Source organism: Balearica regulorum, chromosome 5 (genome assembly GCF_011004875.1).
Source record: "Balearica regulorum gibbericeps isolate bBalReg1 chromosome 5, bBalReg1.pri, whole genome shotgun sequence".
NCBI lineage: Eukaryota > Metazoa > Chordata > Aves > Gruiformes > Gruidae > Balearica > Balearica regulorum.
The window spans coordinates 35,163,963-35,191,391 of record NC_046188.1 but is presented as its reverse complement, the minus strand read 5'-3'; the positions used below and the strand labels follow the sequence as shown (position 1 = coordinate 35,191,391).

Below are 27,429 nucleotides of genomic sequence, written 5' to 3'. Positions count from 1 at the left end.
TCCCTCACGCATCTGATGGGGTGGCAGGTTGGAAAGGCAAGATTTATACCGCTACCGCCTGTCTCCCACCGGCGGGGTGGAAAGTTTGAAGAGACCTGTTCTCTGTGGTTCCACTCCTTCCCCCACGCTGCCCGTGCTCAAGTGCTGCCAACGGGGACAGAGACGGTAAAAAGAAATGACAGAACTTCCTGTTCTCTTTTATAATTATTTTTTATCTCCTCTGTCCCTATTTACAGCTTGTAAAAAGTGCTGTATTGTAAAGGTGTTCCTTATCCTTTCTTTTTTTTTTTTTTTGCTAAAAGTCAGAGTAAACTGCTAGCTAGACATAAAAGGGGGATAAGGTGTAAGGCAGGCACACGAACTTCAACTCTACAACAATTCAAGGCTGATTTATATTTTGAACTGTCACTATATAGTTTACAAGGGTAAAAGTGTGAGTAAAGATTGAGATTTTCCTTCTATAAATTGTGGAAGGGTGAGGGGGAAGTGACAGATCTCATTTAAAAACCTTATTGAAGTAGCCGTGTTGAATGATGGTGCCATTGCTTGTCTGTCTCATTGTCATAATGTAAGCTCTTTTATAATTAGAAGAAACCACAGAAGTCAGAGTAAAGTACAACAGATCCAGAAAGAGCTGGAAGCTTAAGGAAGAAATAAAGAAAAAAAAAACCAACAATAGACATGGGCTGGAGAAGATATTTTATTTATGTGTTACTAGTAGTTAAAATGACGTACAAAACGCTGGGAAGAAAAAACTCCAATTCTATTCAGTTACAAAATAATTAAAACTTCATTTTAAACCAAGTTTTGCTTTGTGAGACTGAGCATGAAAATACTGCAGCCTTAGGTTATATAGTCCATTGTTTTTAGAATAAAGCAGACATTTAAATACATATTGTGGTTGATATTAAATATCTCGTATAATTGTAAGTTAGCAGAACTTTCTTACTCTCAGGCAATAACTAGCAATTCATAAAAGTTCTTTGTATAAAATTTACTTTTTTGGGGGGGGGGGATCTGCCTCAAGGGGAGTTCCGTCATGATCTATGCACAGGCTGTTTGGAACATAAAGATTTGTAACACTTTTATCAATTTTCCTTCAGAATGCTAGCCTAATCTTAAATAAAGGAGTCAGTAATGTCTGAAGCTTTGCTTAATGGCTAAGGGTTTAGGGACATAGCAGTCACTGTAAAAGGCAATGGGACCTTTACTGTCAACTTCACAAGCAGAAAAAAATTCATTCTTAAGGTGTTCCCACTTCTTGAATAGAAACCTTAGCTAGTACAAAACTTTCAGCAATGACTGAGATTGGCTCTTTCCCCTGCAAACCAACTCAAAAAAGTATTTTAAAGGAAAACAACCCCGCCTATTATCAGTGAAAGAGGATTTGTATTAATAATAACATTAAATATCCATATCTTTCTGTTTTACTATTCACATTCCACACAGTGGAAATCTACCTCCTGTAATTCCAGATTTTAAAATTGGATTTTAAAATCCATGAAGAAATGTGTCAAACCTGCTGAGAGTATACCAGATGAAATGCATTTTAATAATATCAATCAACAAGTTGCAATCTCTCAATCTTACAAATGCAGACCTCACAGCAATGGATTTTACAGTAAAAATATATTAATTGCAGAGATGCAGGATATCACCAATAACTGTGTGATACATTGTGTAACAGCTGGGGCGTCTGATATAACAGGGGCCCACTGGATTCATCTGTGACATGCCACTCACTGTATATTTTTCCCTTTGGACATGTTAATAAGAGCAGAATTGTCTTCCTCAGCGTTCAGCGGACACAAATGCTGTCAAGATAATCACCTCGTGGCTGAGAGAGGCATCTGGTGTGAGAGAGAACAGTTACACTGATAGCGGATACTAGAGACCTTGCTGCTGAATGGGGAAACTTAGTCCTGCACCATCCAAGCCCCGTCATACGAGTAACTTGGACCTAACTCCCACTTCACTCACGTCAGTGATGTCTGGGTTGCTTTCAGGACCGGTACTGACTCTGGCATAGGAACACACCTTTCCTTTGGTGCCCCGCCGGCCAGGACGAGCGGTCGGGGCCCCGCCGGCACAGGCAGAGGCAGAGGCAGGAAGGGGTGCAGCACCCTGTGAGCTCTTCAGCACCCAGCTGGAAAGCGCCCTTGCAAAGCCAGCACCCAGGACAGCATGAGTAGTCTGCACACCATGAGGTACGAGACGCAGCCAGCGAGACAAGCCCCAGGCTTCCCATCGGAGCCCCAGGAACGCAAGGGCAACGTGCGTGGAGAGGCTGCCCCTCAGGTCCAATGGCCCAGGGTCCACCTAGCTAAACCAACTTCTTTTGCAGGACCTTCTGTGCTCTTGCCAAACATACAGCCCTGATCAAGTTTAAGCTCCTAATCCTGAAGGAAAGAAGAGGCAGGATAACCTCACAGGTGAGATTCATCGAGCTGTTGGAAGTAGTGTGTCCCCTTTTATTTTTTTTCCCCCTGAAATGAGAGGGGCAGTTAGCCTTTAATTTTCAGGAAATTCTCTTTACTTAGTCCAAATCCAGTTTAAATGCAAGTCTGTGGTAAAAGATAAAAAAAGAGGATTATTGCTGGCAAAGTTCTGCATCTCTTTTTCAACAAACTGCATGCCTGTGGCAAAGCTAAAATAACAATAACAATGCAATGTTTACTAGTCATGAATGTCGTGTCTTTTGTCTCTTGTGTGGTTATTGCATTTGCAGTCACATGACGCTTGTTTTAATTTTTGCTTTGCTCTTTATGTACTAAATTACTGCCATTCTGTACTTGGTCTTGGTTAGCAAGATTTTTGTGCTGTGGTTATGTATGGTTTTTATGTATGTCTGTGAAAAAGAGAAGGAGAGAGTTCGGATACGCACAATGGAGTATGCATACTCATTGTATGTACGTGTAGATACCAATGACTAAAAGATACTGCATATACATATATATGTAGATATGAAGAATAACTGATATCAGAAATACAAGACATCAAATGGACCTAGTGGCACAAGAATGGGTTTTGGTTGAGTTAGAGAGCCATTAGAATTCAGAAGTATATTTATAGCCTTGTATATAGTTTCTCTTTAATTTATGTAATATATGACTAGGTATATAAATTAAAGCAAAACGTAAACAGAAGACAATATCTCTTCCTCTATGTCTTCCCATGTATGTATCTTCCCTTTTTCTACTCCCTTTTGTACTCCCTACCTACGTACTTTGGCCTTTTGCTTTCTTGTTGCAGCTCTGTTTTCCATCCTCCTATACTGACTTTTCAACACTCCCACATCCCCCCATTGCTCTCCAGACACGGCTTTTGGATTAGTTATTTTTTTGAAGAAGCATGTTACAAACTCTTGATACACCTGCTATTTTCAGTGATGGTTTTGCTATGCTTAAAACTGCTTTTTGCCTACTTTGTATTTAAGAATAGGTTCATGCTTTCAACTATATTGTCCTCTCAGTTTGATGTTTCTCTTAATACCGCAAAAGCAAACAGCATGGCAGGTGAACATTAGCAAAAGCCACAGCTCCACTTTCCCAGCAAGCGGCAAAAATGTGAATATACACTAGGAAACCTAATTCATGACTGCAGGTAAATAGATTTTTTTAATATTTCATACTTTTTTTTGTCGTAGTGAGCATTTATATATTTGCTTGTACACATCCATTCTCTCCCTTACACACAAACACACGTGTGCCCTTCCCTTATTTTTTTTCTTTGTTTTTTTGGTTTTTTTGCTCATTTTAGGTTAATTCACTAGGTTCCTTTCAGTTTTGTCCAGCCCCGAAGGTATGCTAGTTCATGCCACTCATTCTCATGCTGGCAATGATTGCGTACAGTCAGAGTGCAATCGGTACAACATTTGTCTCAGTTTAGTCCAAGTCAATAGATATACACCGGCACTCCTTAACTCTGGTGATTCTTTTCTTCTTTCTCGGGGGCTGAAGCTCGGGGCAATTGAGTGTAACAGTCATGGAGGTGAATTTCTTGGGCTTGCAGAAGGAGCAAGACTGGAAGGAGCCTTCTTCTTTACGGACATGTCTGGGGATGTAGAATGAATTGCACTGGCCGTAGCAGAACCTGTTGATAATGGTACGACTGTTGCAGCCTTCTTCGTGGATAGTTTGTTTGAGGGGTTGAGTTTTACACCAATCCCGCTTTAGGTATTTGCGCTCAGTGATGTGCAAGGCCTCCTGACTAGACTCCAGCACCTCTTCGGCAGGCATTGAGGTGCCTTTTCCTCGTTCTCGATGCCTAGAGCCCGACTGCTGCTGTGTCTGCATTTGCTCTGAATCATTGGGCTGATCTTTGTCAGGAGGAGGGATAGCACCTTGAGATCCACGATTCCTCTTTCTCCCTTCTGCTGCTGGTAGCAGAAATCCCATCAGAAGAAACACAGCACCGACGGCGTACAGTGTGCGGACCATCCTACATGGAGGAAGTTGAGGGAATAAAGCATAGTTGTGGATTTCAGGTATCAACAGAAGCAGTAAATTTTCAGTTCCACAAAAGAAGTGGGCTGGGGGGGTGTATACATGTACTTATAACAGATATGCATTCATTTAGCCTTTACCAGCTGAAAGCTGTTTCCAAATTACCAAATGATAAAAGCTTTCATATATGGTGAGTGAAAGAGGCTAAAGTAGTCCAAACAGAATTTCATTCTGTGTAGCATGCATCTTTTTCCAGCTCTTTTTCCCATGTATATTACCCTAGTTAAGAATTCTCGTTCCCTTCTCGTAGCTCACTGACATTAGGAAGGTTGCTCCGGACTTACACCAGTGAAAGAGCAGATTTTATGCTACACATGGATTTATATGACATAGCTGTCTACAACACCAGGGGGCTAAACTCTGACTCAGGAGATCAGGAGATCCAGTCTAGCTGTGTTCCTTAGTCAGACTCAGAAGCTCTGTACAGCTTCTTGCATAATATACATCCAGACTATAATGTGCATGCTATATCCACCTGTTGTCTGAATTACAGCACCCCAAGCTCTGTCACACTGCACCTCTGAATTGGTCCAATGTGTCTGCGTGTAATGAAGCTTAAGATAAGAGATGTGCAACAAGACAGACAACTAACATAAAAGCATATTTAGGTATAGGTTCAAAGAGATGCATCTGTAACTTCAAATTACAACTTCTCAGGCATTACTCTGAATCCTTGATAGAAGTTACACAGATGCAGTCACAGTGTGAAGAATTCTTCGGATTTCTGAATTTTACTCATTGAACATGGCATGATATTGAAAGGACATATGAGGACAGCAGAGTTTCATATACAGCATTAAGTATCATGAGGTATCAGTACCAGAAAAGAATGCAGTTTGTGCACACAAAAAAACACGTCAAGAAATGCAGTAAGTGGAGACTATTAGGTTCTCCAAAACGGCACCCCTGCTCCAAACCTAACTACCAGTGTAGGAACAGCCTTTCTTGCCTCCCGTATTCCACCACTCCTGCTGCTTCCCAAAGCTCTGAGCTCTTTCGGCAGCTCAGTCAGCTCAAGACACCAACCACCCAGGAAGAAACTCACTGGAAGTCACACTTTCCCCCCTTCCAGACGTACCATGTTGCTCTGGAAAGCAAGGGATGTGGCAGCGAGAGAGACAGATCGGGAAACGAGGCTCTCACGGGACCCTCCCCATGGGAGCTTGGAAGAAGCCACCAGAAATGAGAGACTGCTTGCAAAAACCCCATGAAACAGGAGAACTGCAAAGAGGCACATGCATTAAAAAAGGGGAAGAATTGTGAAAAAAAAAAAAACCCTGAGGAAGCTGGTGTCTTCTACCTGCTTGGAGTGCTAGGGTTGTATGCCTTATTTGACTCATTTTATCAGTAAGGGACAAATTAGCGTTTGAACCGAAGAGTCCTGCTCATGTTACTACCCAAGAAACATATGTGAAACCGAGGGCACCGTCCTGGACGGCTGTATCCGCTCTGCCTGAGACCACACAACTAGGCAGGAAAGCAGCCAAATGCCAACGCTGTAAGGGCCACCTAGAGACTCAGCAGAGGCGCAGGGTAAGTACCATTTGCTATAAAAGATAGCTGTTAATTTCTCAGTTACTAGGTCTTTCCAGTCACACGAAGAAAATAAATGTTATATTATGCTGTTCAAAAAGCCTTTCTCACTGAATGGACTGGGAAAGGAATTACTGGAGTGGAAAAGTATCACAGAGGGGTTCAATTGTACTCAGGGATTTGCTTGCGGATCTAATATTTTAAGTGTTTGTCTACAGATTGTTAGAGCACCTGGAGTTTATAATGCATATGACAAATATATGTATTCATTTATTTATGTTTACGTACCAGCATGTCCTATGTTTGGCAGAAGCTCCAGGCTTCAAGTAAGGGATGTAAGAATGACACTATTGCTGACTCCAACAGACAACTTGGAAGGGCTGCTTTTAATATCTAAATGAAATATGGTACAGAACATGCAATTTTAATAACCTTAAGGCTCTGACATAGAACAAAAAAGAAAGTCGGGAATTCTAATTGAAGACTAATGCAGCATAATTTCAAGTGTCAGCTTGGACTGCATATTTGCTGGTTTTTCCGGTTTCTATTACAACCTGAATGTTATTTAAACACATTTCTTTTTTGAATTTAATTTTATCTTTAAAATAATTTTTTAAAAAGAGTTATAAACCACTGCTTATTTCCTCAAGAGACCAGAATGACTCCTTCCAAAACTATTCCTATTTCTGCTGCAACTGTATACCCATGCTGTATTTAGACAGTATTTTAATATGCACTTTATTTACTCAACATGCTGCCACAGCCTTAGAAGAAAAAAGAAAAAAAGAAAAAAAGTAATTGCATGCAACTGAAAATAAATTGCTAGTTTATAAGCAATGCCAGGAAAGTTCAGGTGTTTGTTTAGTGTCCCATAACTGAGCTGAAGTTCCACCAACATGCATATTGCTGGACTACTTTTATTTCTAAAACCGATGACCTCCACATTACTTCACCTTTTTCTTTTTTCTTTTTTTTTTTCATAAATGCGCAATTGATAACGCAGTAAGGTCTAGTCATGTGAAAATGAGGTGTACTTTGGGATGGGAATTTGGGGGAATTTGACGGTAATGTTTACTATTGTAGGATCTGTATCCCAGATACATGCATCTTTATTAAGTATGTGCTTAACCCTAAGGAAATGCAAGCATGTGTTTCAATATAATCCTAAACAGGGGGAGGAAAGGTAATTTTTCACTGAGTTTGTTTCCAACCTTAAACGCAGAAGACGTATCACATGCTCATAAAAGAAACTGTGATTCAAATGAAAATTAGTAAACTCAGCAAAACCATTTGTTATGGTCACTTCCAAAACACACATCTAAAAGTAAACGTAATCCAATCATTTAAGGCTAAATACAGTTTAAACATAACCCACAGAGGAGGCTGTGTGAACTCCATGATCCCCACAGCAGCTCAAGGACCTTAAGCAGCTAGGACCTTCTTTTAATAGTAACTTATTAAACATTTATTAAAAAACGAAGATTATTTTTAAAAATGCAAAATACAAAGGCAAATGAGGTGGTATGCCTCAGTAAGGAAAGCAGCCGAAATGCAGTGTGAGCATTCTGCACCAGGCATTTGCTTATAAGAGAAGACAACACCTCTGTGTGCTTACACTAGGAACTAGAGTGGTTCATCCATCCATGAATCAGTGTTTGTGAATGTTTCCTTAACAGGTTTTCGGGGGGGGGGGGGGGTTTATTACTGCAAAAAAAAAATAGAACACAGAAGAGCACAAGTAGCTAAATCACTGTTACCATGCCCAAAGTTTTACCAAAAAGAAATTTCTCCTGAAGTAAATGGGTTTGTCCTTGTCTCAGCCTTAACTCTGCAGAAGTAGTAACTCTGGAGCTTGGGTAGGAGCTGTGAGGAATTATATTCCAAGTTTCTGCAAACTTTTCAGTATTTGACACTGGCTGTTACACTAGCATAACCAGAAACCTTTTTGAGAGTCTATCTGAGAATCCTTTGAACAAACAGACAACTATAACCAAAATTCCCACTTATTTCATGCAGATCCAGAGATCCAATAGAACTAATATTTATTTTTTAAAAAGTAACAAAATACTTCCAAAATCTATTCTTTCCATGTTTCACTGCTAAGCTGAATTCTACTTTTCATCATCTGTAAGCTCTTAGTCCTAAAGCCAAAAGAAGTTTTATTGCTGACTTCAAACAGGAGCAGAATTGGGCCCTAACATTCATATCACCTCATATGTGGTTTATCTAGAGCCTGGGATCTCATCATCTAAAACAGATTCGGAATTTTGTGGATTAATACTAGGAACCATTCACAGAAAAGTGTAAATGCTTTCAGGTTTATTATTTCATTCAATTAAGATGTAATTTTTTCATTTATACATTTTCTGCTATAAATTAAGGATCTCCATGTCAGTTCATAAACAGCACTTCCCTGTGAGTTCCCAAGCAAAGTCAGAAAGTTATTACTGAATTTTTTAGCACAAAGCAACTTGTTTAAAAGAACTGGATGGAATACTGGTTCTATTGAAATATACAGCAAAATTCTCACAGACCTCAGCAGGCCCATAATTTCATCTGTGAACCATATTTACTAGGAAAATATTATGATGAGCCATAGACTCATGTGCTTCACAGAAAACATGAAAAATAATCTGATGAAGACCTAAAAAAAATAAATGTATTTGGTGGGCTTCAAATACCAGCCAAAGAAAGAGGCAAAACACAACCCTTTGACTGCTGAGAAAATTGAAGTGGTTTATGTCCCAAAGGATCAGAATAATTTTATGCCTGGCTTATTATATATGAATTACAGAAATAGTCTTATGTAGTGTTTTGATAGTTCATAGATCTGCATTTCTAAATATACAAAAAGGCATGGCAATGGCAGTTCCCAGAGAACCATAATTTATTATTTTTTTCTTCTGAGATCACGACAGCAAAACTAACATCTCTGGTAGAATTGGGATACATTTACATTTCATATCATTTTTTCTTGCGAGCCATGGAGATGGCTTTTTTTGAGACACGTAATGACTGCAGGCAGCAATACAAGAAAGAAAAAAAGAACTTTGAAACTTAGAGAATTCCCCCTTTAAGAAAGTATCGCTCTGCAAGACATTCTATGGGACCACAGGGAAGCTGAACATCATGGTGGGCATGGCTGGTACCAAACCCGAATTAGACTTGCCCTAAAGATGCCCACACAGCCTGACAGCTCCACTCCCCAGAGCGAAACTCCCTCCAGTTTTGCTCACGGAGCCCTAAAGCCAGCAGAACAGTTTTACTCCTGCACGCAGCCATGCCTCCTGAAAAGGAGAAAGTCTTCAGGAGAAGCCACGCATTTCTGGGTGACATCGCCGAGAGAAAAATAAATGCTTTTAGCACAGCTTGGAACTGAATCCTAAAGAGGAACAGAAGGCTACGGGCGTTGGCGCCCTTTATCACTTACACACGGTCTGCACCGCATGCTAGTTGGTTACTCCCAGGCTTTTTCGGCGCAGTGAGGAGCGGGGGCAGGAGAGCAGCGGTTCTCCAGCTCACGAATCACCGGGCGTAGCTCGGAGGCAGCAGTGCCTCGGGGGTTACCGGCGCTGGACCCGAAGATCTCCGCGCATCTCACAAACCGGGTAACTAAACCCCGCGTCGCTTCAGCGTCAGCCAAACGCACGCTGGTGTTTCAGAGCCCTTGTCCGTGCACGTTTCCCCAGCACCGGGTCTCAGCGCTGATGAGCGAAACGGGGTTCACTCACCGAGAGGAGCCACGAGCGGGACACCAGCACCGGGGCCGCAGCTGACGGCCGAGCAGGGACGTTACGGCTCAAGAAGAGCGGGCCGGGACCGGGGCCGGGCAACGCAACCCGCCGGGATGCGAGGGGGGCCGCCCACCTTCCCAGCCCGCCGCCGCCGCGGCCCCGCACCGGACAGGACGACCTCTCCCGGGACGGGACAGCCCCGCCGCACGGCCCAACCCGCCGAGGTAAGACGAGGCTGTCGCCGAGCGCAGCCTGGGGTGCGCTGCGGGTCGCCGGCGGCCGTCGGGGCGCAGAGACCGCCGGCTCGGCTCGGCTCGGCCGGGAGCGGCTCACCCGGCTCCCGGCGGACGCTCCTCGCGGGTGGCCGGCGACACCGCCCGGGTCTCCTCCCCGGGGGGCGGCCGCCGTCTAGGCCTACCCAACGGAGGACGAGCTCCCTGGAAGTGACTCCCGAGCCCCCGGGGGATGGCATTAAAACAGGGCGAGTGAACAAGCGTCCTCCCGGAGGGAAAAGCTCGGCGTTAGGTCGTGCCGCGGTCCCGGGGCCGAGAGGAACGCGGCCAGTCCGCGCCCTCGGGGCCGCACCGGGCCGGCGCGCTGCGCAGAGGGCTCCGGCGGGGCCGAGCCGAGCCTGGGGCCTGTCAGCGCCGGGGAGAGGAGCGGCGGCCGACGGATGCGCGGAGCCGTCGGGGCGGCAAAACGCCCTTGGCGCCGAGTCAGGTGGGAGGGCAGGGCGGGGAGGCGGCGGAGGGAAAGGCGGCGGGGCGCCGAGCGCAGCGGCGGAGCCGCCGTCCATCCCGCCCGACGGCGCCTGAGGACGCGCGGTTGCGGGACGCGCGGCGCTGCCCGCGGGCGCGCTGCCGGTGCGAACCCTCCGCTCCGCGGCGCTCGACCCCGCCGGACGCACCGACTGCCCCGGGCGATACGGCCCCCGCCGCGGGGAGCCCCTGGAGGCCCAGGCGCACGCTCCGCGGAGAAGCAGAGGTTTGCAAAGGCAGAGCCGGGGGCTGAGCGGTCTCGCAGAGGGAATTCGGCGGGACGGGACGGGATGGGACGGGGCCGGCACCTGGGAACCTGCCCCCGCTCCGCGCAGAGGCCGGACCGGGATTTTGCCGTGTGTCGGGTGGGCGCCGAATCCAATTTGTCGGGAGTGATGCTGTAGGCGGAGATGAGAGGCAGAGCTAACGGGGCTTTTGCTATCCCTGAGCTTGTCAGGGGAGAGAGATGTAACGGCGCCCTAACCCCCAGCACTGCAGCGGATATGTCGGTGACCGCCTCACTCCCGCTGGCGGGAGGGACGGGTGTCATCCGCTGGAAAACCGAGACGCCCAGGAGTTTCGCTAGACACCGATGAACGACTCCTCCCCTTCCCCTCCCTGAAGGTAGGATAAAGAGATTAAAATTTTGCCTCCCGCAAAGACCGGCCGAACTCTGCAGCTGCCGGAACCGTTTGCGCCCCCGCTGTGAGTGCGCGCAGCGCAACGCGGCGCGTCCCGGCTCACCTGCGCGGCGGCGGCGGCGGCGGCGGCGGCTCCTCGGCGGGGCCCGGCTCGGCGGCGGCGGCGGCTGCTCGGCGGCGCCTGGGGCTCTGCGGGGCTCTGCCCGGCGGGTCACTCAGCGGAGCGGGTGGCGTGGGAGCCCGGAGCTGCCCGGGAGTCCATAGAGAGAGAGTCTCGGATCCTGCCTACAAATTGCAGCAGCGCCGAGCTGTCTCCCATTTAAATGTCTGCCAGCTGAGATCTGCTCTCCAAGCCCCTCCAGATCATTGGACAAGCGCCTCCAAAGCCCGTGTTATCCGCCCCCTTTAACACTTCCATAAACTTCCACCAGGGAAAGCTTTCAGTCATCCAGATAAACACTCGACTACTTTCCTCTCTTAAGAGAATCGGTGCTAAAGGTCACCACCCCAAGGAATTGTTCCTGGAATGCACAGAAAATTCACATTTTCCATCCCCATTAAAGGATGACATTTAAGAAGAGTTAAATCCCACCCCCCCGCCCGCGCCTCCGCTGCCCTTCCACGCACGCTGCCCGGGCCCGCGGGCTGGGCTGCTGGGGCGCTTCCCTGCCCAAGAGCCGGGCGGGCGAGCGGTCCCGCAGCGGAGCCGCCGCGGGGTGCCCCTTACCGGCCTGCCTTGGCCGGGAGGTAGGCAGCCACCTTTCCGGCCCTCCCTGTTACAAACTGGCGTTGCTGGGTTTTGCCTTCTGCAAACATGCCATGAATTACGCAGCTTTAGCAAAAAACCCCCTTGTGTGTATGTGTGTGTGCGGGGGTGGGTGTTAAACCCTGGCTCCCAATCCGCAGCCGCGCTCATAGCTCTTTATCAGTGATAGATTTTTTTTATTATTATTAAATTATTTTTTTTTTGTCCCGCAAGAGGCGGGACACATCGGGTGGCTTTTCCCCCTCCCGTCACTGCCTCTCTCAGAGGTCTGCGGGCTTCTCAGGCATCCCGCGAAGGGCAGAGACGGCGAAGGAGCGGCGCGTCCCGCCTGGGCTGAGCGCGGAGGCGGCCGGAGCCTCCCGCCCGTCGGGGCAGCCCCGGGGGGAGTCACCGCTCCGCATCCGCGGCCGCTCCGCAGACTGCTGCTCCGGAGCCCCTAGGCAAGGCGGCCGCGATGCTCGGGCCAGCCCCCACGGGGGGACAAAACTCGGAGTTGGGCAAAAACCGGCGGGGCTGAGCGTCTTTGCGGACCGAGCCCTTCGCTGCCGTAACCGGGGGGAGCCTCTCCACGCTGCGGCTGCCCGAAGCTTACCCCGTCTGAAGCCAGCGTGGGCTTGGGGGCGTGGAGAGGCAGAGCCCTAGGGGGGCGAGGGGACCTGGCAGAGCCCTAGGGGGGGCGAGGGGTCCTCGCAGCCCCGCAGTGGCAGCCCGCACCTCCCCCGGTGCCACCCGGCCGCCCCGGCCTCCAGGCGCTCCAGCACCGGCGCTCGCCTCCCACGGGCTTTTTAGCACGGAGGGCTGCAACGCCACGGAGGGACGGAGTCATTACGAGCAGGAGCAGCCTCTGAAATATGGGTTGACCTTTGGGCTTGCTAATTAAACTGAGACGTTTGTCAGCTGCCGCTTCCAGCGGTGGGCATCACCCAGCAGCAAGCAAAGCAAAGCAAATAGAAGCGCCCTGCGACGGAACTGGGATGTGCAGGCGGTGCTGCAAGCAACGGTTTGTTTTCTCCTGACTGTCCAGCACGAATTACTGCCTGTGAACCAAACCAGCCCTGCAGCTCAGTGACCCAGCCCTGGTAGTCAGCACCCACCTTGGGCCTCGGAGTGGCCCGGATCTCATTTGGCAAATAGAGATTTTTATTGTCCCCGGTTTTGCCAATGGGGAAGACAAAATAAAATGAAAGGATCAGCTATCTTAGGGATGCTGGGTCTAGGCAAGATGCCAGGTTTCTGACTTTCTGGAGTGCTTCGCATCAGCTAAGGCTCAAGCATGACTCTACTTAGTGCCAGTTACATAGATGAGCGCTCAGCAAGGTAGTAAGTTAGGCCCATTGTTGTAATTCACGCACACATTTAGCAATAACTTGTTAAAAAAGAATCACTTCAATTACTTGACCAGCAGCGTGTAGAAATGCTGCAGAAGTAACAGGGCAAGCAAACTGTAGTGCAGTGGTAGGTGGCAGCATGAGAGAGAAAATGTGTTGGTGTGCAGGGGCCACTGAAATTCAAATACAATGAAGGGGGGAAGGATTGCTGGCAAAGAATCACAGCAGATGACATCTAGATGGATGGAAGGAGAGGCCTAGGGAGTTTTTAGGATTTTTTTGTTATTTTACTCAACTGCTTTTAAAATTAATAAATGTTTTTAATTAACTGGAATCCTTCCTTTGTGAATCCAGATTAAAAATCACAACTCCACCTCTCAGTATGTCAGCAGACTTTATGCTCCTTTTCTTTTTCTTCTGTTAAGTAGTTGCGCTGATGTGTAGGGAAGGGGTCTATTCACCTCTCTTCTGCTCTCTGTCTCTTACTCCGATTACCTGCCCTAGAGCCAGGCTGGTGGGCTGGGGGACTTCCCCTTTCCCGACGGTATGGTCCAGGCATTTGGTGCTGGAGGAAGTGTTTCTGTGGTTGCTCTGAGCTCCTGTTGGCACCTGATGATGGCACTGGCACTGCATGCACTTCCAGGAATTGCTGTAATTTTCTGGTGTGTAGTTTACATGACGCTCTGGCATTGGCTTTCCTAGATGATGATATTTCTGGACATCTATTGCAGAGCAGTCATCTCCGCTTAATGTCTCACTGCAGTCAAGCATCTAGCCAGAGTGGCTGATCTTGAGTAGATCTCAGTCTGACTTAAAGCAAACTAAGAAACCCTTTAGGAAGCATCTCCAGGTGTGGAAGGTATGTTGCCTTCTCAAGACATCTCTCCATTTCTTGTGGCTGAATGGTCTGCCCCGTATTTCCCCATCTGTTTTTTTCACTCAGCTTAATCCAGAGTGTTTCAAGGAGGCGCTAGCATCTTGGGTCCAGGAGGACAATTTTTCGGATTTCTCTGATTGTTGCAAAGTAGAATTATTCCTGCAAGAGTTTGCCTGCTCGTTCAGAAAAATAAACCAGTTGGGTACCAATAAGGTAAGTAATTGTAGCTGTATCTGCTTCCTTGGGCTGAATGAAAGTAGAAATAATAATAATAACAACAACAACAACAACAACTACAATAATTTCTAAAAAAAGACTTGGCAAAAAAGAAGAAACATTTATGTCTATTTTTATTTCTTTGTGGTTGAAGGAGATGGGGGAAAGATGTCTTTTTCCTCATTGTTCTTTTAACATCAGGTATCCAGATCATTTCCAGCTTAGAAGTTTATAGTCCTTACACTGCTGGATTCTTTAACAAGTTTACTCCAAAGGTTCATCTGTGCTGGTCAGATCCTAACCAAAGACAAGGTTCTGCTCTCTTTGGGCTTAAAAAGCCCCTACTGCTTAAAATAAAATACTTCCCTTCCTCCCCCCTTATCCACACTTGGAATTCTGTTGATGCTCACCAGTGCTGCTACTTGGAGCTGAAATACTGATGGGGTAATCGCATGTAATTATTTAGTATAAAAGAGGCCTATGGGAATATGCATATTTTTGTGGCATAGGTTTGAGATGAAGAGCTTCAGTGCCATGGGGTGGTAACGGCGTGTAGTATGAACCTGGCTGGATTCAACTACTCGCTATTGTTTTGTTGGTTTGGGTTTTTTGTTGTTTTTTTTTTTTTTTTAAATTTCCTCTCCCATTTCTTGCTGGTATTCGCTGTGTGAGTTGTTCTTTGTTTGAGTGGAACAGTAAGAATTGTTTTAAGCTTAAAAGAAGAGCTGTACTTAATTCTTGCAGAGAAAAATGTTATTGGGCTGAGCTCCTGTCTGCTACTGCTAACTTTGAGCTCTACTCAATATATCCTCACTGCCAGGACAGTTGGCGCCTTATTAAAAGCCTTTACAGAGAAGCCAAAGACTGACAGGGGCCAGATTCTCTTCTTGAGTAAATTGGAATAGCTTATAATAACTTCAGAGAGATGTAACTGATTTACGCCAGCTGAGAATCTGGCCCTAGTATACCTAGAAATCCAACGGCCCTCACTCCTAGACGTGTTCTTCCAGGTCAGAAGTAAGGCAAGCTGTCCAGCAGAGATGGGGCACATCTGAACTGCTTTACTTGGTATTTTGAACTGTTCTGGTAAGGAGAGAAAGGAGCTTCGTTTACAGGGCTATGAATCTGGCACCAATTTACAGAGGAAAAACTAAAAGGGTGCATAAAACTCAGCCATTGATGACAAAATCTCTAATGTTCTCAGTGCTTTTTGTATGCCAGTGACTTGATATATTTCCTTTCTGTTGGTAACATTCAAGAAGAGTAATGCCAAACCACTCTATTCGTGTATTTTGAAGTATAAAATAGGAATGTACGCATCTACATACCTAGCTACCAGCTTGCTTCAACTTCTTGTTAATACAGAGGTAGTGATGTTTTGCTGTGCTTTTTGCCCTTTAAAATTCCGGTGGTGCTTGTGAAAATCTTGTGAAAATAAGGGAGCGAAGTGTTAAGGAAGAAGTTGTCTCACCAACACAACCATAACTTTTCTTATTGAGCTCGTAACAAGGCAAGAAGCAAGCACTGACTTCCACTGCAGTCTGCTCCTCACCACCTGCCATCCTGGGGGGGGATGTGAAGCTGTCCAGTGGAGGTGTGAGGCGATGAATTTTGGCACAGTTGTTATTTGATGTGACAAAGTGCGCGTTGCAGAGATGTCTGGTTGCAGAGATGTCTGGTTTCAGAGATGAATTTTGTGGGAGACAGTCTCAGAGATGAGGCATATCTTCACATTATGGGGATTGCTGACCTTCTGGTCGTGTACACAGCTGATCTTTCTATCTTGATGGGCAAGATGAGCAGTGTAATTCATGACTTGGAGCATAAGCAAGGTTATATGTAGTGTGTATTGGATGGGCTGGGCACAGAAATGCTCCATCATTACATTATTGCCCAGGTGTGGGAGCTTGTTGGCTTTACATGGGAAAAAAAGCCCTGGGTTTTGTCATAGAAAAGAAGTGACACTCAAAGAATCCAGTTCCATGTTGGACTTAGATATATCCAAAAGTAATGGACAAAAAGCCTTATGGTAAACCAACAAGGAAAGGATTTTTCCTTTTTTTATTTCAAACCTAAGTAGGTAGACAGTAATAAATAGCATAAGATGAGGGAAGGAGATGTTGTGGGCTTTGGTTTCAAGATACTCTATTAACATACCAGTCCTGTGGTTCTTGATCAGGTACTTCACTATTTATTATTCCATTACCTATTATTGTATAAAAAAACCCCTCATTTAAATAGGGTAGCTGAACCTTATCTGACCGTTGTTCTTCATATCGAGCCGTATAAAATAATAGCAGAAAAGGCTGTGGTTAGTCTGAAATGAGTTAAATTTCTCATAAAATTTACAAGAAAAATCAAGCTTGAGACTGTGCAAAAATTACTTGAGACTAACAAAGTTTTGTTTAGTTAAAGAATTTTAATCTTTATCTTATTTGAGTTTTAGAGTTAATGTCCATGTGGCTGAGGCTCCATCCCACAGCCTGAGAAGAAAGATTTGGATAATATTGTACTTATTGAAAAAAACAGTATTTTAAATTTAGGTTGACAGAACATCAACATTTTAATGTGTAGATTTCCATCAGCTGAATGAAAGTTAAGTAAGGGAAAATGTTTATTTTGTGGGGTTTTTTAAATGAAATCTTTTTTAAAAAAATTATTTTTTTACTTTCAAAATACTACTTCATCTAGGAATACACTCCCATTTCATTTGTGAATGTTCAGAAACAGAACATTGGAAATCAAAAGAATGAATGGGTTCAAGATAAAATCCCTAGCTTTTAGCAGCTAAAGACTTTTAAAGTCTGGGATCCCACTCTGAAAAGTATGGTGGCCTGGTATGTCTGAAAAAGCTTTCTTGTTTAGCGTATACTACGTGCAGAGTCAGGTTGTGGGCTTGTAATGATCTCTGCACCTAGAGCCATGGTCACCCACCAGCATTCCACTCTGCTATGTGCTGCAGACATAGAACAAAAAATATGTTTTCTGGCCTCAAAACACCTACATATATAATACAATCCATATGTGACTATTTTTCAAAAGTGATTTAGACAAGCTTATTTTATTAGGATGAAGTTTGACTGCTGGACAAATATAAACTTTCATGCCAAATGAGGAAATATCATTTGTCAAGCTAACCTTTTTATAATTCTTTTCACAATTTTTTTGATGCGTCGTATGTATTTGATGGCTATAGAAGAATTTGCCAAGAAAATGAAAGCCATAAAATACCCATGAAAAATTCCTCTGCCCTCATGCATTTGCTTTTCTTTTTCTTCTGTCTCATGAAGCTGTAGGAGGTGTTTGCTGACATGCTTTGCTTTCAGGGCAGCTTTGGAGCAATGGGATACAAGAAGTGACGCAGCTAAGCAAACCGGGTTTGTGTGAGTATAAGAAGCCCTTATAGTCTGAAGGCGTAACTGGGTATTCTGAAAGGAGGCATCTAAGGAGCTCGATGTGTTATTTGCTTACATATTTCATTCCAGGGGCATGACAGCTATGAAATACAGTTTCCAGTTACGCTGCAAAACTAAAAGACTCCCTTCCCACACCTTACTGCGTCCCAACATCTTAGACAGATTACATGCACTTTTAAGACATGTATAGGTAGTTCTGGCAAAAGAGTCCCTTTCACTCCTTTCTTGCTGTGATGAAAGGCAGTTTGTTGTTGTGTAGCCACCTGTAACTCAGGATGTTACCTGGAAGAGGGGTGCCTTCTCTTCCCTGTCGTGTGGGGGCTTCTGTGCAACACCGTTAGGGCGTATGATGTCATCCTAGTGGGCAAGGTAGATAGCTGGAAGTTAACAAGTCTAGGCTTTTTTTCCTGACTGCCACTTACTGCCTGTAGCAAAAGAAAAAGGAGTAAGAGAGGCAGGAGAACTATTTTATTATGTAAGGGGATTTGCAAGGCTTTTGTTTTGGTTTGGGTTTTTCTTTTATCCCATTGCCCTCTTTTCAAAATTCGAATCGTTATCTGTTCTTTTTGTTTTTCCTGGCAATATCTGGGTAAAAATGGAATACCAGATAAAAAAAGTAGCTTTGCAGGAATGAAAGCGCTGAAGCCCTTTTTGGCTGAGACAAAAACTTATTTAGACTGTGTAGAACTTCTGCATTTTATATTTGAAATCCAGTGTCACAGAAATGGCTGCTGTGTTATGGGAAGGAAAGAACTCTGTTAAACAGTTGTACTGCTCCAGCGTCGGTTAGTCCACTTCTTGCAGTGAATACTAATGCAGGTGGGAAGAAACAGAACTCTTCCTCACTGCTGGTTTTTTATTTAGATAGTCTCTGTGTCAAGAAGAAGAGGTGTAAGAGGCACAAATACACCTCACCCCCCCACCTTCATCCTTTTCCCTTTTTCACTTACACTGATGTTTCTCTTGACTCCATTTCCCCACCTATAAAACTGCAATAGGGAACGGAGTTTTCAAAGGAGCCAGAATAATTTTGGCCTAAATCCTTAAAGCTGGTTCGGTACCAAATTTCCCATGAAATGAGCAGTTGATTAGAGGAGCTGAGAGTTTGACTTAATCTGGGAAGAGAATTTGATTTTTTTTTTTAACTTTCACCTATTTTGTGTCTACGTGCTTGAATGCATCCATTTTGAAATTTCTAAAAGCTTTTAATGGGGAAGAAGGCCTTTTAACTTCTGTAATTCTCCACAATAAAAAAATGATATTTCCAGTGAATAAGCCAAGTTTTCACTGTTGTGGACAAAAAAAAAATCTAAAGGCAGACAAGTGTTTAACCAGTTGTGGTTATCTAATAGCACTGCTAAAGATAAGGCTCCAGTTTAGCAGTCTTTGTTGATTTTAATAGCATTTTAAGTATATACATAAATGCAAACAGAGAGTTAAGTGCTTTTGTAAGAAAGGTGGACTTGTGCGCATACTTCATTTTTTTTTGCTAAACTTAGATTCGGACTTGAATCCTGCAGGGACTTGCCAGATGCTTGACTTTGTTTTCAGTGGGGCTATTTGGAGTGTATAAAATGAAATGCACACAACAATCCAAGAGACTTGAGTCAGGCGAGCCTTTCTAAAGGACCCCAAAATAATTTATGTAGACATCTTTCTCCTGTTAAAGGGCACTCTAGCTGATGTGTATATTAGAACGCTAACCTTTGCGAACTTACGAATTAAAAGTACAGTACAATAATAGTAAAATACAAAAATAATCTATTTTTTATCTGTATGGTTACCAAAAATTTACTCTTTCAAAAATTGCCAAAAAAGAAATCACTTCTGGGAAACTACACAGGCGAGCCTAGGGCCAAATCTCTTGTCTTGATATTTCCAACTGCTCTGTTTTGCTTCTTCTGTTTCCTTGTCAAAAGTATCCTGTTTAGCCTGTTTGGCTAAGGGCAGTTGGATATTTATTCATTGATCTTTCCCTTTCTTACAGTATCTTGAATTCTAATTAGCAATTTTTCAAGCCTTTTACTTTATTCTCCAAATACAGCAGACATCACTCTTCCCTGCCTGTGGAGCTGTTCAGAGCCATGGAAGAGCTGTCATCTGACATTCTGGGACTAACCACACTGCCCAGCAATTCTCCATTAGCTGCTTTCACTGGCAGTTTGATTAATTTTTTATTATTTTTTCCCCCACAAATAATATGCAATTCGAAGTGCCTGGAAAAGTGTAAAATCACTTGATGTTAGGAGAGATTCTGTAAATAGGCTCGGGAGCAATCCTCTAGGTGTTTGTAATTAATCAGGCACCAAACACTTGGAGCTTTTGGATGCACTTTTAAAAAGTCTAAAAATGTAAACAGTTTTCTTTCCCCTCCCCAGGAAGTCTTAATGCACTAAAGACGTAAGCGAAGAAGTTAAATTGCAAGTGACCCAATCAATTACACTTCAGATCAGACTGTGGCATGGCTTTTTGGTTCTCAACCAGATGGAACTAGACTCCTTGCGAAGGAGGTATTATTATTTCTTGTCAGGGTTTCAAAATGAACGTATGAATTCACAGTAAAAATTACATATTTTTCCTTTTGAAAAATATAATAGAACATTTAGAGGAAAGAATCCTTGGGAGCTGGCGTCATCAAAAGCTATCAATCAGACACATTAAAAAAAAAAAGAGAAAAAAAAAGAGGAAAAAAAAAGAAGATCCTTGTAGTGAATTCTTGTTCTGATCTGACCAAAGAGAAAACAGAAACAAACAGGATGTTTTCCTGTGTTGTGAGGCAAAGAAGAAATCCTCCTTTTTAATATAGTTCCAAATTCTTGCATTCAGCGTTTACGACTTCTTTTGGCTATGCCTTTCCTGTAAGCTGAAGTTTTTACGTTAAGACAGCTATCATGATGTAAAAACATACCAGAGGCAAGGTGCAGTGGTTTTTATCTTGATGTAATTGGTTGAGATAAATCCAGATGAGGGCACAGGCTATCTAGAGGCAGAAAGCCCTTTTTTTATGGAACGGAGGTAGGACGATTTGTTTAGAAGGCCTCTGTGCATTAAGGGGAGGAGGTGACTACTACAATCAGGTGTATCAAACCCGCCTTCCTAGATAGAGAAAAACCACCGTAACTTCTTTGTTATTGTGACTAACTATGTCACTAATGTGACTTCTTTGTTTCTGATTTAGAGAAGTACTTTGTAAGACCAAGTCCTTTTATGTTTTCTTATCTCCAGTCAAATTGTTTGCTTTCTCTGCGGTCCAGATCCCTGTTGCTTTGAGTATACTATCACCAGCTTCTGGAAAAGCTTTGAAAACCCCTTCAGTATTTTGCCCTGCATATTTTAATAGGGAGAATTCCACCCGAAATCGCCTTGAAAAGAATTATTCCTGCTGGTGTGGAGACAAAGATTTTATCTTCGTTTCAACGCTGAAAATGCTTATAACATGTCTTGCTGTAAGGAGATGTCCTGTTAGCAACACGAACAGGGTCCCTTAGGATCTCTGGAGCCCTTGGTCATCAAACTCTTCATGATAATGATTGCAAGATTGAATTTGTCACTGGAATGCTAATAGTGAGTAAGGAAGCAGGGTTTAAAAATGCTTCCTTTTCAACAGATGCAAAATGATTTAAAGATATTTTTTAAGTTAGTAGAACAAAGAATGCACAGTCACGTAAATGAACCCTTGCTAATCTCCAAGTCTTGCTAAATGTAACAGTCTTCCAATTACTTGAGTAGCAGCTAAATACATCTAATTTTCCCGGAAAAAAAAATTACATTAAAAGTGAGTGAAAGAAGGGCGATATTGTTTCAGGAATCAGAAAATAAAATATTGTGGTCTCCATCTACTCACTGGAGGGGTTCAAACCTGTATCTCCTGCACCTCCAGAGGTGTAGCAGCCTCTTAGCTACGAGGCAGGAGCCTATTTGTACGGGAGTTCTCTGCACCTCCCCTGCTGAGGCTGTTCAACAATTCAGGAAGCAATTAAATAAAGACAGGGAGCCAAAATAAGCCATCTACTGGGGAGGATGGGGGAGGGTGGTTGGCTTGGTTTTGCCATGCTCTAAGACTACTGTTGTGTTTTTATCCAGTGCCTGCCTGGCTACCCAAACACTCCTTGAGGATTAGCTAGAGCCCAGGTGTTACCCTGTCATTCCTTATGTTCACCTTGCCCTACTAACCACTAGATGACAAATTTGTGTTTATTCTTGATCCCCTTCTCAGATGCTGATGGAGCTTTGATTCTTTTGCCATACCTCTTCCAGACACTTTTTTTTTTTTTTTTTTTTTAATTAAACTGTCTACTTCTGCTGTGGTATTTTGTGCAATGCCTGGTCCTGTAGACGTGTGTGAGGTGAGTCCTTACCAGGCTGGTTCCCCCAGGGAATATAGGGGAGGAATTGCCAAGTTCATGGATTCAGGCTAGGATTAGGACCGAGATAGGTGTAGAGCTATGCAGGTTCACCAAGTTTCTAACAGTCCTAGGCATGCACAGTAGAAGGTTAGGTGCCTGAGGTACTTCATTGACAAGAAAACATGGTTGCATGTAGACTTTAATAGCCCAAGGACTCAGGCAAGGGAGGCAGGGTTTGAGGATCGTGTGCTTGGACTTTGGTACTTCTATTCTACACAAGGCCCGCTGTGGGCACTTAAGCCTTTAGTGGAGCCGGCCCTCAACCTCTTTGCAAGCGTTCACCCATCTGTTAATTGGAAATAGTTCCCAGTTTTGTAAACCTCCAGATATACAACAAAATAAACACAAAGTGGTTTTAACAAGCAACAGATATTTTAGAGGAAGTCTATGAAGGTCTTCAAGTTTGTGCATAATTCTTGTCCTTCTAAATGTCTCGTAGGTTGCTGCTGAGAACACGAAAACACAGCAGGGAATAACCAATACTGGTGGTGAGCCCCAGAAATTAGAATATAGCCTCAACTACTAATGCAGAAAATAAGTAATGTAGTTTAAATTGAAAGAAATGTACGTTCTTCTGACACGTGTTGCTTGCATGCTGGATAACTTGCACTCATGAGAGCCCCTGAAACCAAGTCTTCTGGGATCCCATAACTTCAGACCCATAATAATCAGAAAGTCTGCAGTAAAGCTGGAGACACTGTGGGAATAGCAGGAAGAAGCTGTAAGGAATGAGAAGCAGGGCAAACTTTTCTGCTTTTTTAACTGTGCGCACGCACGTTACCTGCGCACGCACAAACCCCTGTGGCAGCTGAGTCGTAGGGTTGTTTGGCAATTTAACCAATAGCCAGGGTCTATGCACAAACTATGACAGCAATGCTGGTCTGTTATAACAATGACTTGGAAAGAACTTACTTAAATCAGTTACGACAATTTTTTAAATTGATAAATGTTTCATGCAGCATTAAAAATAGGTTTCTTACTTCAATTGCAGTAACACAACTTTAAAGCCTATAAATCTTATAGCCGTTGCACTAACCGTTGGAGTCACTTAAAGTTTTGCAATTGAGTTAGTCACTGATGCAGCGTTCTTAAAAAAAAGGGGGGGGGGGGGGGGAATTAACCAATGATGAATTATGAGTGCTTCTCTGGATGACCTGACTTGTTCTTTCATGAGTCTGTTTTGTCCATTTGGAAATATAAAATGCCACAGCATAGTATTTTATTCCCCAATGTAGAAAGGTGTTCTATGTTAGGATGAGGAGTCAGGACCGCATTTCCCCATAGGGGCTATCCCACTTGAATTTCAGCCACTTTTAGAGGACTTCTGGGCATTAGAATGTAGATAATGCACTGAAGAACTAGGGGTTTTTTTTGTTTGTTTCTCAGAATAAAGAATTAATTAGAAGAGGCTAAGACGGAATTCAGCATCAAAGCTATGCCTGTTCTGTGATCTAACAAATATTCAGATACCTAGACCTAAAAACCCTATCATCTGTAGCAGAGATATTTATGACTCCCAGGAAAGTTACACTGTCGTATGGCGGTTAGATTTGGAACAAAGACCTGGAATAAAAGTAGTCAGTGTTTATACATTTAAAATCAGGGCTTAATGGTCTGCAAATGAATGACACTCGTTAGGCAAAACAGGACAGTTTGAGGCTAGTAGCAAATAACACATTGTTTTTCTTTGTGCTTTCTCCTTTGCCTCAGTTTACAATGAAATTTAGCCACTGACTCCCACCACTGTTTTTCTTGGAGAGCAGAGCAGGGTGAAGAAACACAGCAATTAAATGTAAAAGACACCCATGCATTGCAATAGGAGCTGGATTTTGTGTGTTTTGGTAGCAGGAACTGTAGGACAAAATAAAAAGAGGTGACTCAAGTCTACCTAATCTTTAAAGTCTGAAGCCATTCTGAATTGCTACCAGCTCTGATTCCTTTCCCACCTCAGCCACTCATACAAAAATAGACCTTGTTAGTAAAATGGGATTTTTTTTAAGCTCCTTCAGTTCCAATTGGTAATGCTGCTGCCATGACACTCACATCATTTAAAGTTTGTTATGCTCCCATGTGTCGAACATATGGCTAGCAGCTCTACCAACCGTCAGGATCCATATCATCACAGCGAAGCAATTAATTAGCATCATAAATAAAGCAAACATGAACTGATACTGCATACTTCCTTCTCATGGTGAATTAGGATGATGAACTGGAATTCAATGTCATTCTTCACTTACTTAACAGCAAAAGGCTTGAGTATGGTAGACCTGGACCATGTACGTGCCTTGGAAATAATTCATTTAATCCTTTCATTGTCTCATATTTAGAAATCATGGCTTAGAACCCAGTCCTGTGCCAGTCAGCCATATTTGTGGTTCATGGGGCCCTTCGTGATGGCAATTGCACCCTCTTCTTCTTGCATTTCCTTTTAGCTTTTATTTAGTTTGTGTCTGAGTAGCTCATCATCAGTGGCTAAGCATTTTAAGGGAGCTCGTTATCTTTGCTTATCATTGGAGGGGTACCTTAAATCTTACCTATAGCTCACGTAGCTATTAAAACAGTGAACACATACATCTCCCCTATGGGTCACATGAAATTGTACTTTCCTCATAAATTTTAAATTTTTGCGTGGTCATGGTAACATGTTCTGAATCTGCTTACCTTCCTTTTCTCCTTCCATAAATCTGAGTCTGTGACTTTGACTGAAAAGTTATCTTTGAACTCCTTGTCTTAATGATCCAGACATTCCAGACTTGTATGTTAAGAAGTACTTGCATAAAAATTTATTCACAGGACAAGTGTTACAGCATTACAAATGAGGTAAGAGTTGGTTTAATGAGCTTACCAGTGAAAAGGCCAAAAGATTCCATTTGGTTTGGGTTGTTAGGGGCTTTTTCCCAACAAATTTAAATGTTTTTGTACAGCATGAAAATGAAAACAAAACCTTTTCAACACTTTCACACAGCTACTGGTTAAAGGCCTGATTTGAGGGCGTGGACTTCATCTTCTCTTCATCATCAAAAAAATACTTTTCTTCATCCCCAACTCCTGACATTTGGAAACAAAGGGGCTTGAATTTTACTTTATCCGCAGCAAAGCCACAAACTTAATTGACTTGGTAGTCATCTTTCTGCCTGTGTCCTTCCTCAGTTTAACAGATGAAGATACGCTTCATCATATTTTGATAAAATAAGCTTCAGATCAGCTTTACTTACAGTCCCGTAAGTGACTCTCGGGACTCTGACATCACATTCCCAGGAACTGCTTCCAAGTTTCTTTGGTTTGCTCGTGAGTTGCTGAATAGATTAGCGGCATGGTTTTGTTAGGTGAGTGCAAACGTGCCAATAAAAAGAAGCATATCGCTATTTCCCCTCCTAAATAATTCACTAAGCATTTTTATATTGCTTTCTTCTGTGGGTTGACATCTTTATACTCTTTACTACTGAGTTTATTATAAGACGATACTATCTTTTAAATAGTATATATTGGTATGTGTGTGTGTGTGTGTACACATATATATACACATGCACCCCCAGAGTAAGTTTTGTGTGACATATCAAATACTATAATCTGCTCGGTTACATAATGCTTTTTTAAAACAAGGGCCATAAATATTTCTTTACCAGACACAAGCAATGTTGCATGGAAATACTTTATTTTGTATAGCTTCTTTCAAGCACATTGTGTCTCAAATATGTTAGAGGTAATTAACACACTTGCAGATTTCAAAATAATCTAAAAAGGTTTTAATTGAAAATTCTAAACAACAATAGCAATATACATGCTCCCTAATTCACATCCATCATAAATGTAAAAGAGTGATTACACCTGTAAGAGCTGAGCAGCTGGTTACATTCCTGTAAGTATTGCTTTGGTGGAGTGAGCTCTTAGTGAGGGGATAGTTGGTATCTTCGTTCATTGATTCCCAAAGACCAGCACTGTGATGATTCTTTATGAAAAAACCATATATATATATATGTTTGGACTGTTGTTGGAGAAACAGGAGGGCCAACTTTTTTTGCTTGGTTTTGGGGGGTTTTTTTAGTTAATCTGGGACTACCAATCCCAGTACAGAAAGACAGCTCTACTATGAAACTGAAATTAGAGTAATTCATCTCTATTGTGTGTTAATAGCTATATTTTATTAAACTTTCACAATAGTGCAGTTGAGTCTTCCTGGTGAAACACTCAAGCTGCCTGATGGACTCAGCAGATGGCTGCTCACCGCCACGCGTTTGATTTCTTCCAGCAGACAGTTCCTGTAAGATGCATCATTGTATTGTTCAGTGTAAAGGGCGGGGGGGGGGGTGGGTGTTGCTTGCCTTTACAGACAAAACCACATCTAAATTGTGTAATTTGCCTGCTCTGTGCAGATCTATGAGAAGGACAGCTCCTCAGGCCCCACCGGGGTCACGGGCAGCCACCGGGGATCCCTGTTCGGTCAGTTTGCAGTGCCGGATCATCACATCCCTATGCAGGGCGCGTAGTAAGTAAGCCAAAGTGCTTCGAGAAATCAGATGTGGGATTTCTGATACTATTAAGCAAACAGTACTTCTTTGCCCCTCCATTTTGAAGCCCCCCATTTACTTACACACCACCTTTAATTATGTGCTGGTCCATACTAAGAGCTTAAAAAAAGAAATAAATTGCCTTCGTGGTTGCTTTGTTTTTGTGATTAACACAGAATTTACTGGAGCTAATAAGGACAGAATGTAGCTCAGATTAAAAGTTGAGTACCTGAAGAAACAGCAGTTTCTTAGAGGTGGAACTCCAGCCTCTGAGCAACTGGAAGCCTCGTGGCTGTGCCAGCGGCTGGCTGTGGGCTCAGGTGGGAGGAACGACCGTTTCACACACGCAGGGCATCACTGGGTTCGGAGGTCAGATTCGTGCCATGACACAGAGTTTTTTCTGGGTTTGGAGACAGCCTTTGCAGCTCTGCAACTCTCAATACCTCTGTGAAGACTAAGCAGGAGCACAGATAAAAAGAGTAAGCTTAAGCAGCAGAGAATATAAATTCTCTCGCGTGAACAGCTGGATTATTACTCCCATCCCATTCCAGGCACTGGAAGTGCAAGGAGCTCGGTGATTCACACAAACTCCTCAATATCGTGTCACATATGAGAATAAACCCCACTGCGTTACATACTATTTCATTTTCTCTTCCAGATTTTTTTTTAAAGAGGAAATATGATGAAAGACATGATAGTTCAGCCTAGAATGTTACAGAGTTGTGCAATCTACCCCTAAAT

The 27,429-nt window shown here is 43.5% G+C and overlaps 1 protein-coding gene and 1 long non-coding RNA gene across 2 annotated transcripts; one reads left to right on the top strand and one right to left on the bottom strand.

Moving 5' to 3' along the window:
- Positions 1-687: 687 nt before the first annotated feature.
- On the bottom strand, positions 688-11,636 carry GREM1 (gremlin 1, DAN family BMP antagonist). The gene is made up of 2 exons (XM_075754122.1): positions 11,275-11,636; positions 688-4,440 (listed from the first exon to the last, which is right to left on the bottom strand). Exon 2 carries the CDS (start codon positions 4,437-4,439, stop codon positions 3,885-3,887), a length of 555 nt encoding a protein of 184 aa, XP_075610237.1. The 5' UTR covers position 4,440; positions 11,275-11,636; the 3' UTR covers positions 688-3,884.
- Positions 10,587-27,418, top strand: LOC142602037 (uncharacterized). Its single transcript, XR_012835671.1, has 3 exons — positions 10,587-10,756; positions 26,342-26,441; positions 26,554-27,418. It is a non-coding gene; the product is annotated as an uncharacterized LOC142602037 (long non-coding RNA).
- Positions 27,419-27,429: the final 11 nt, after the last annotated feature.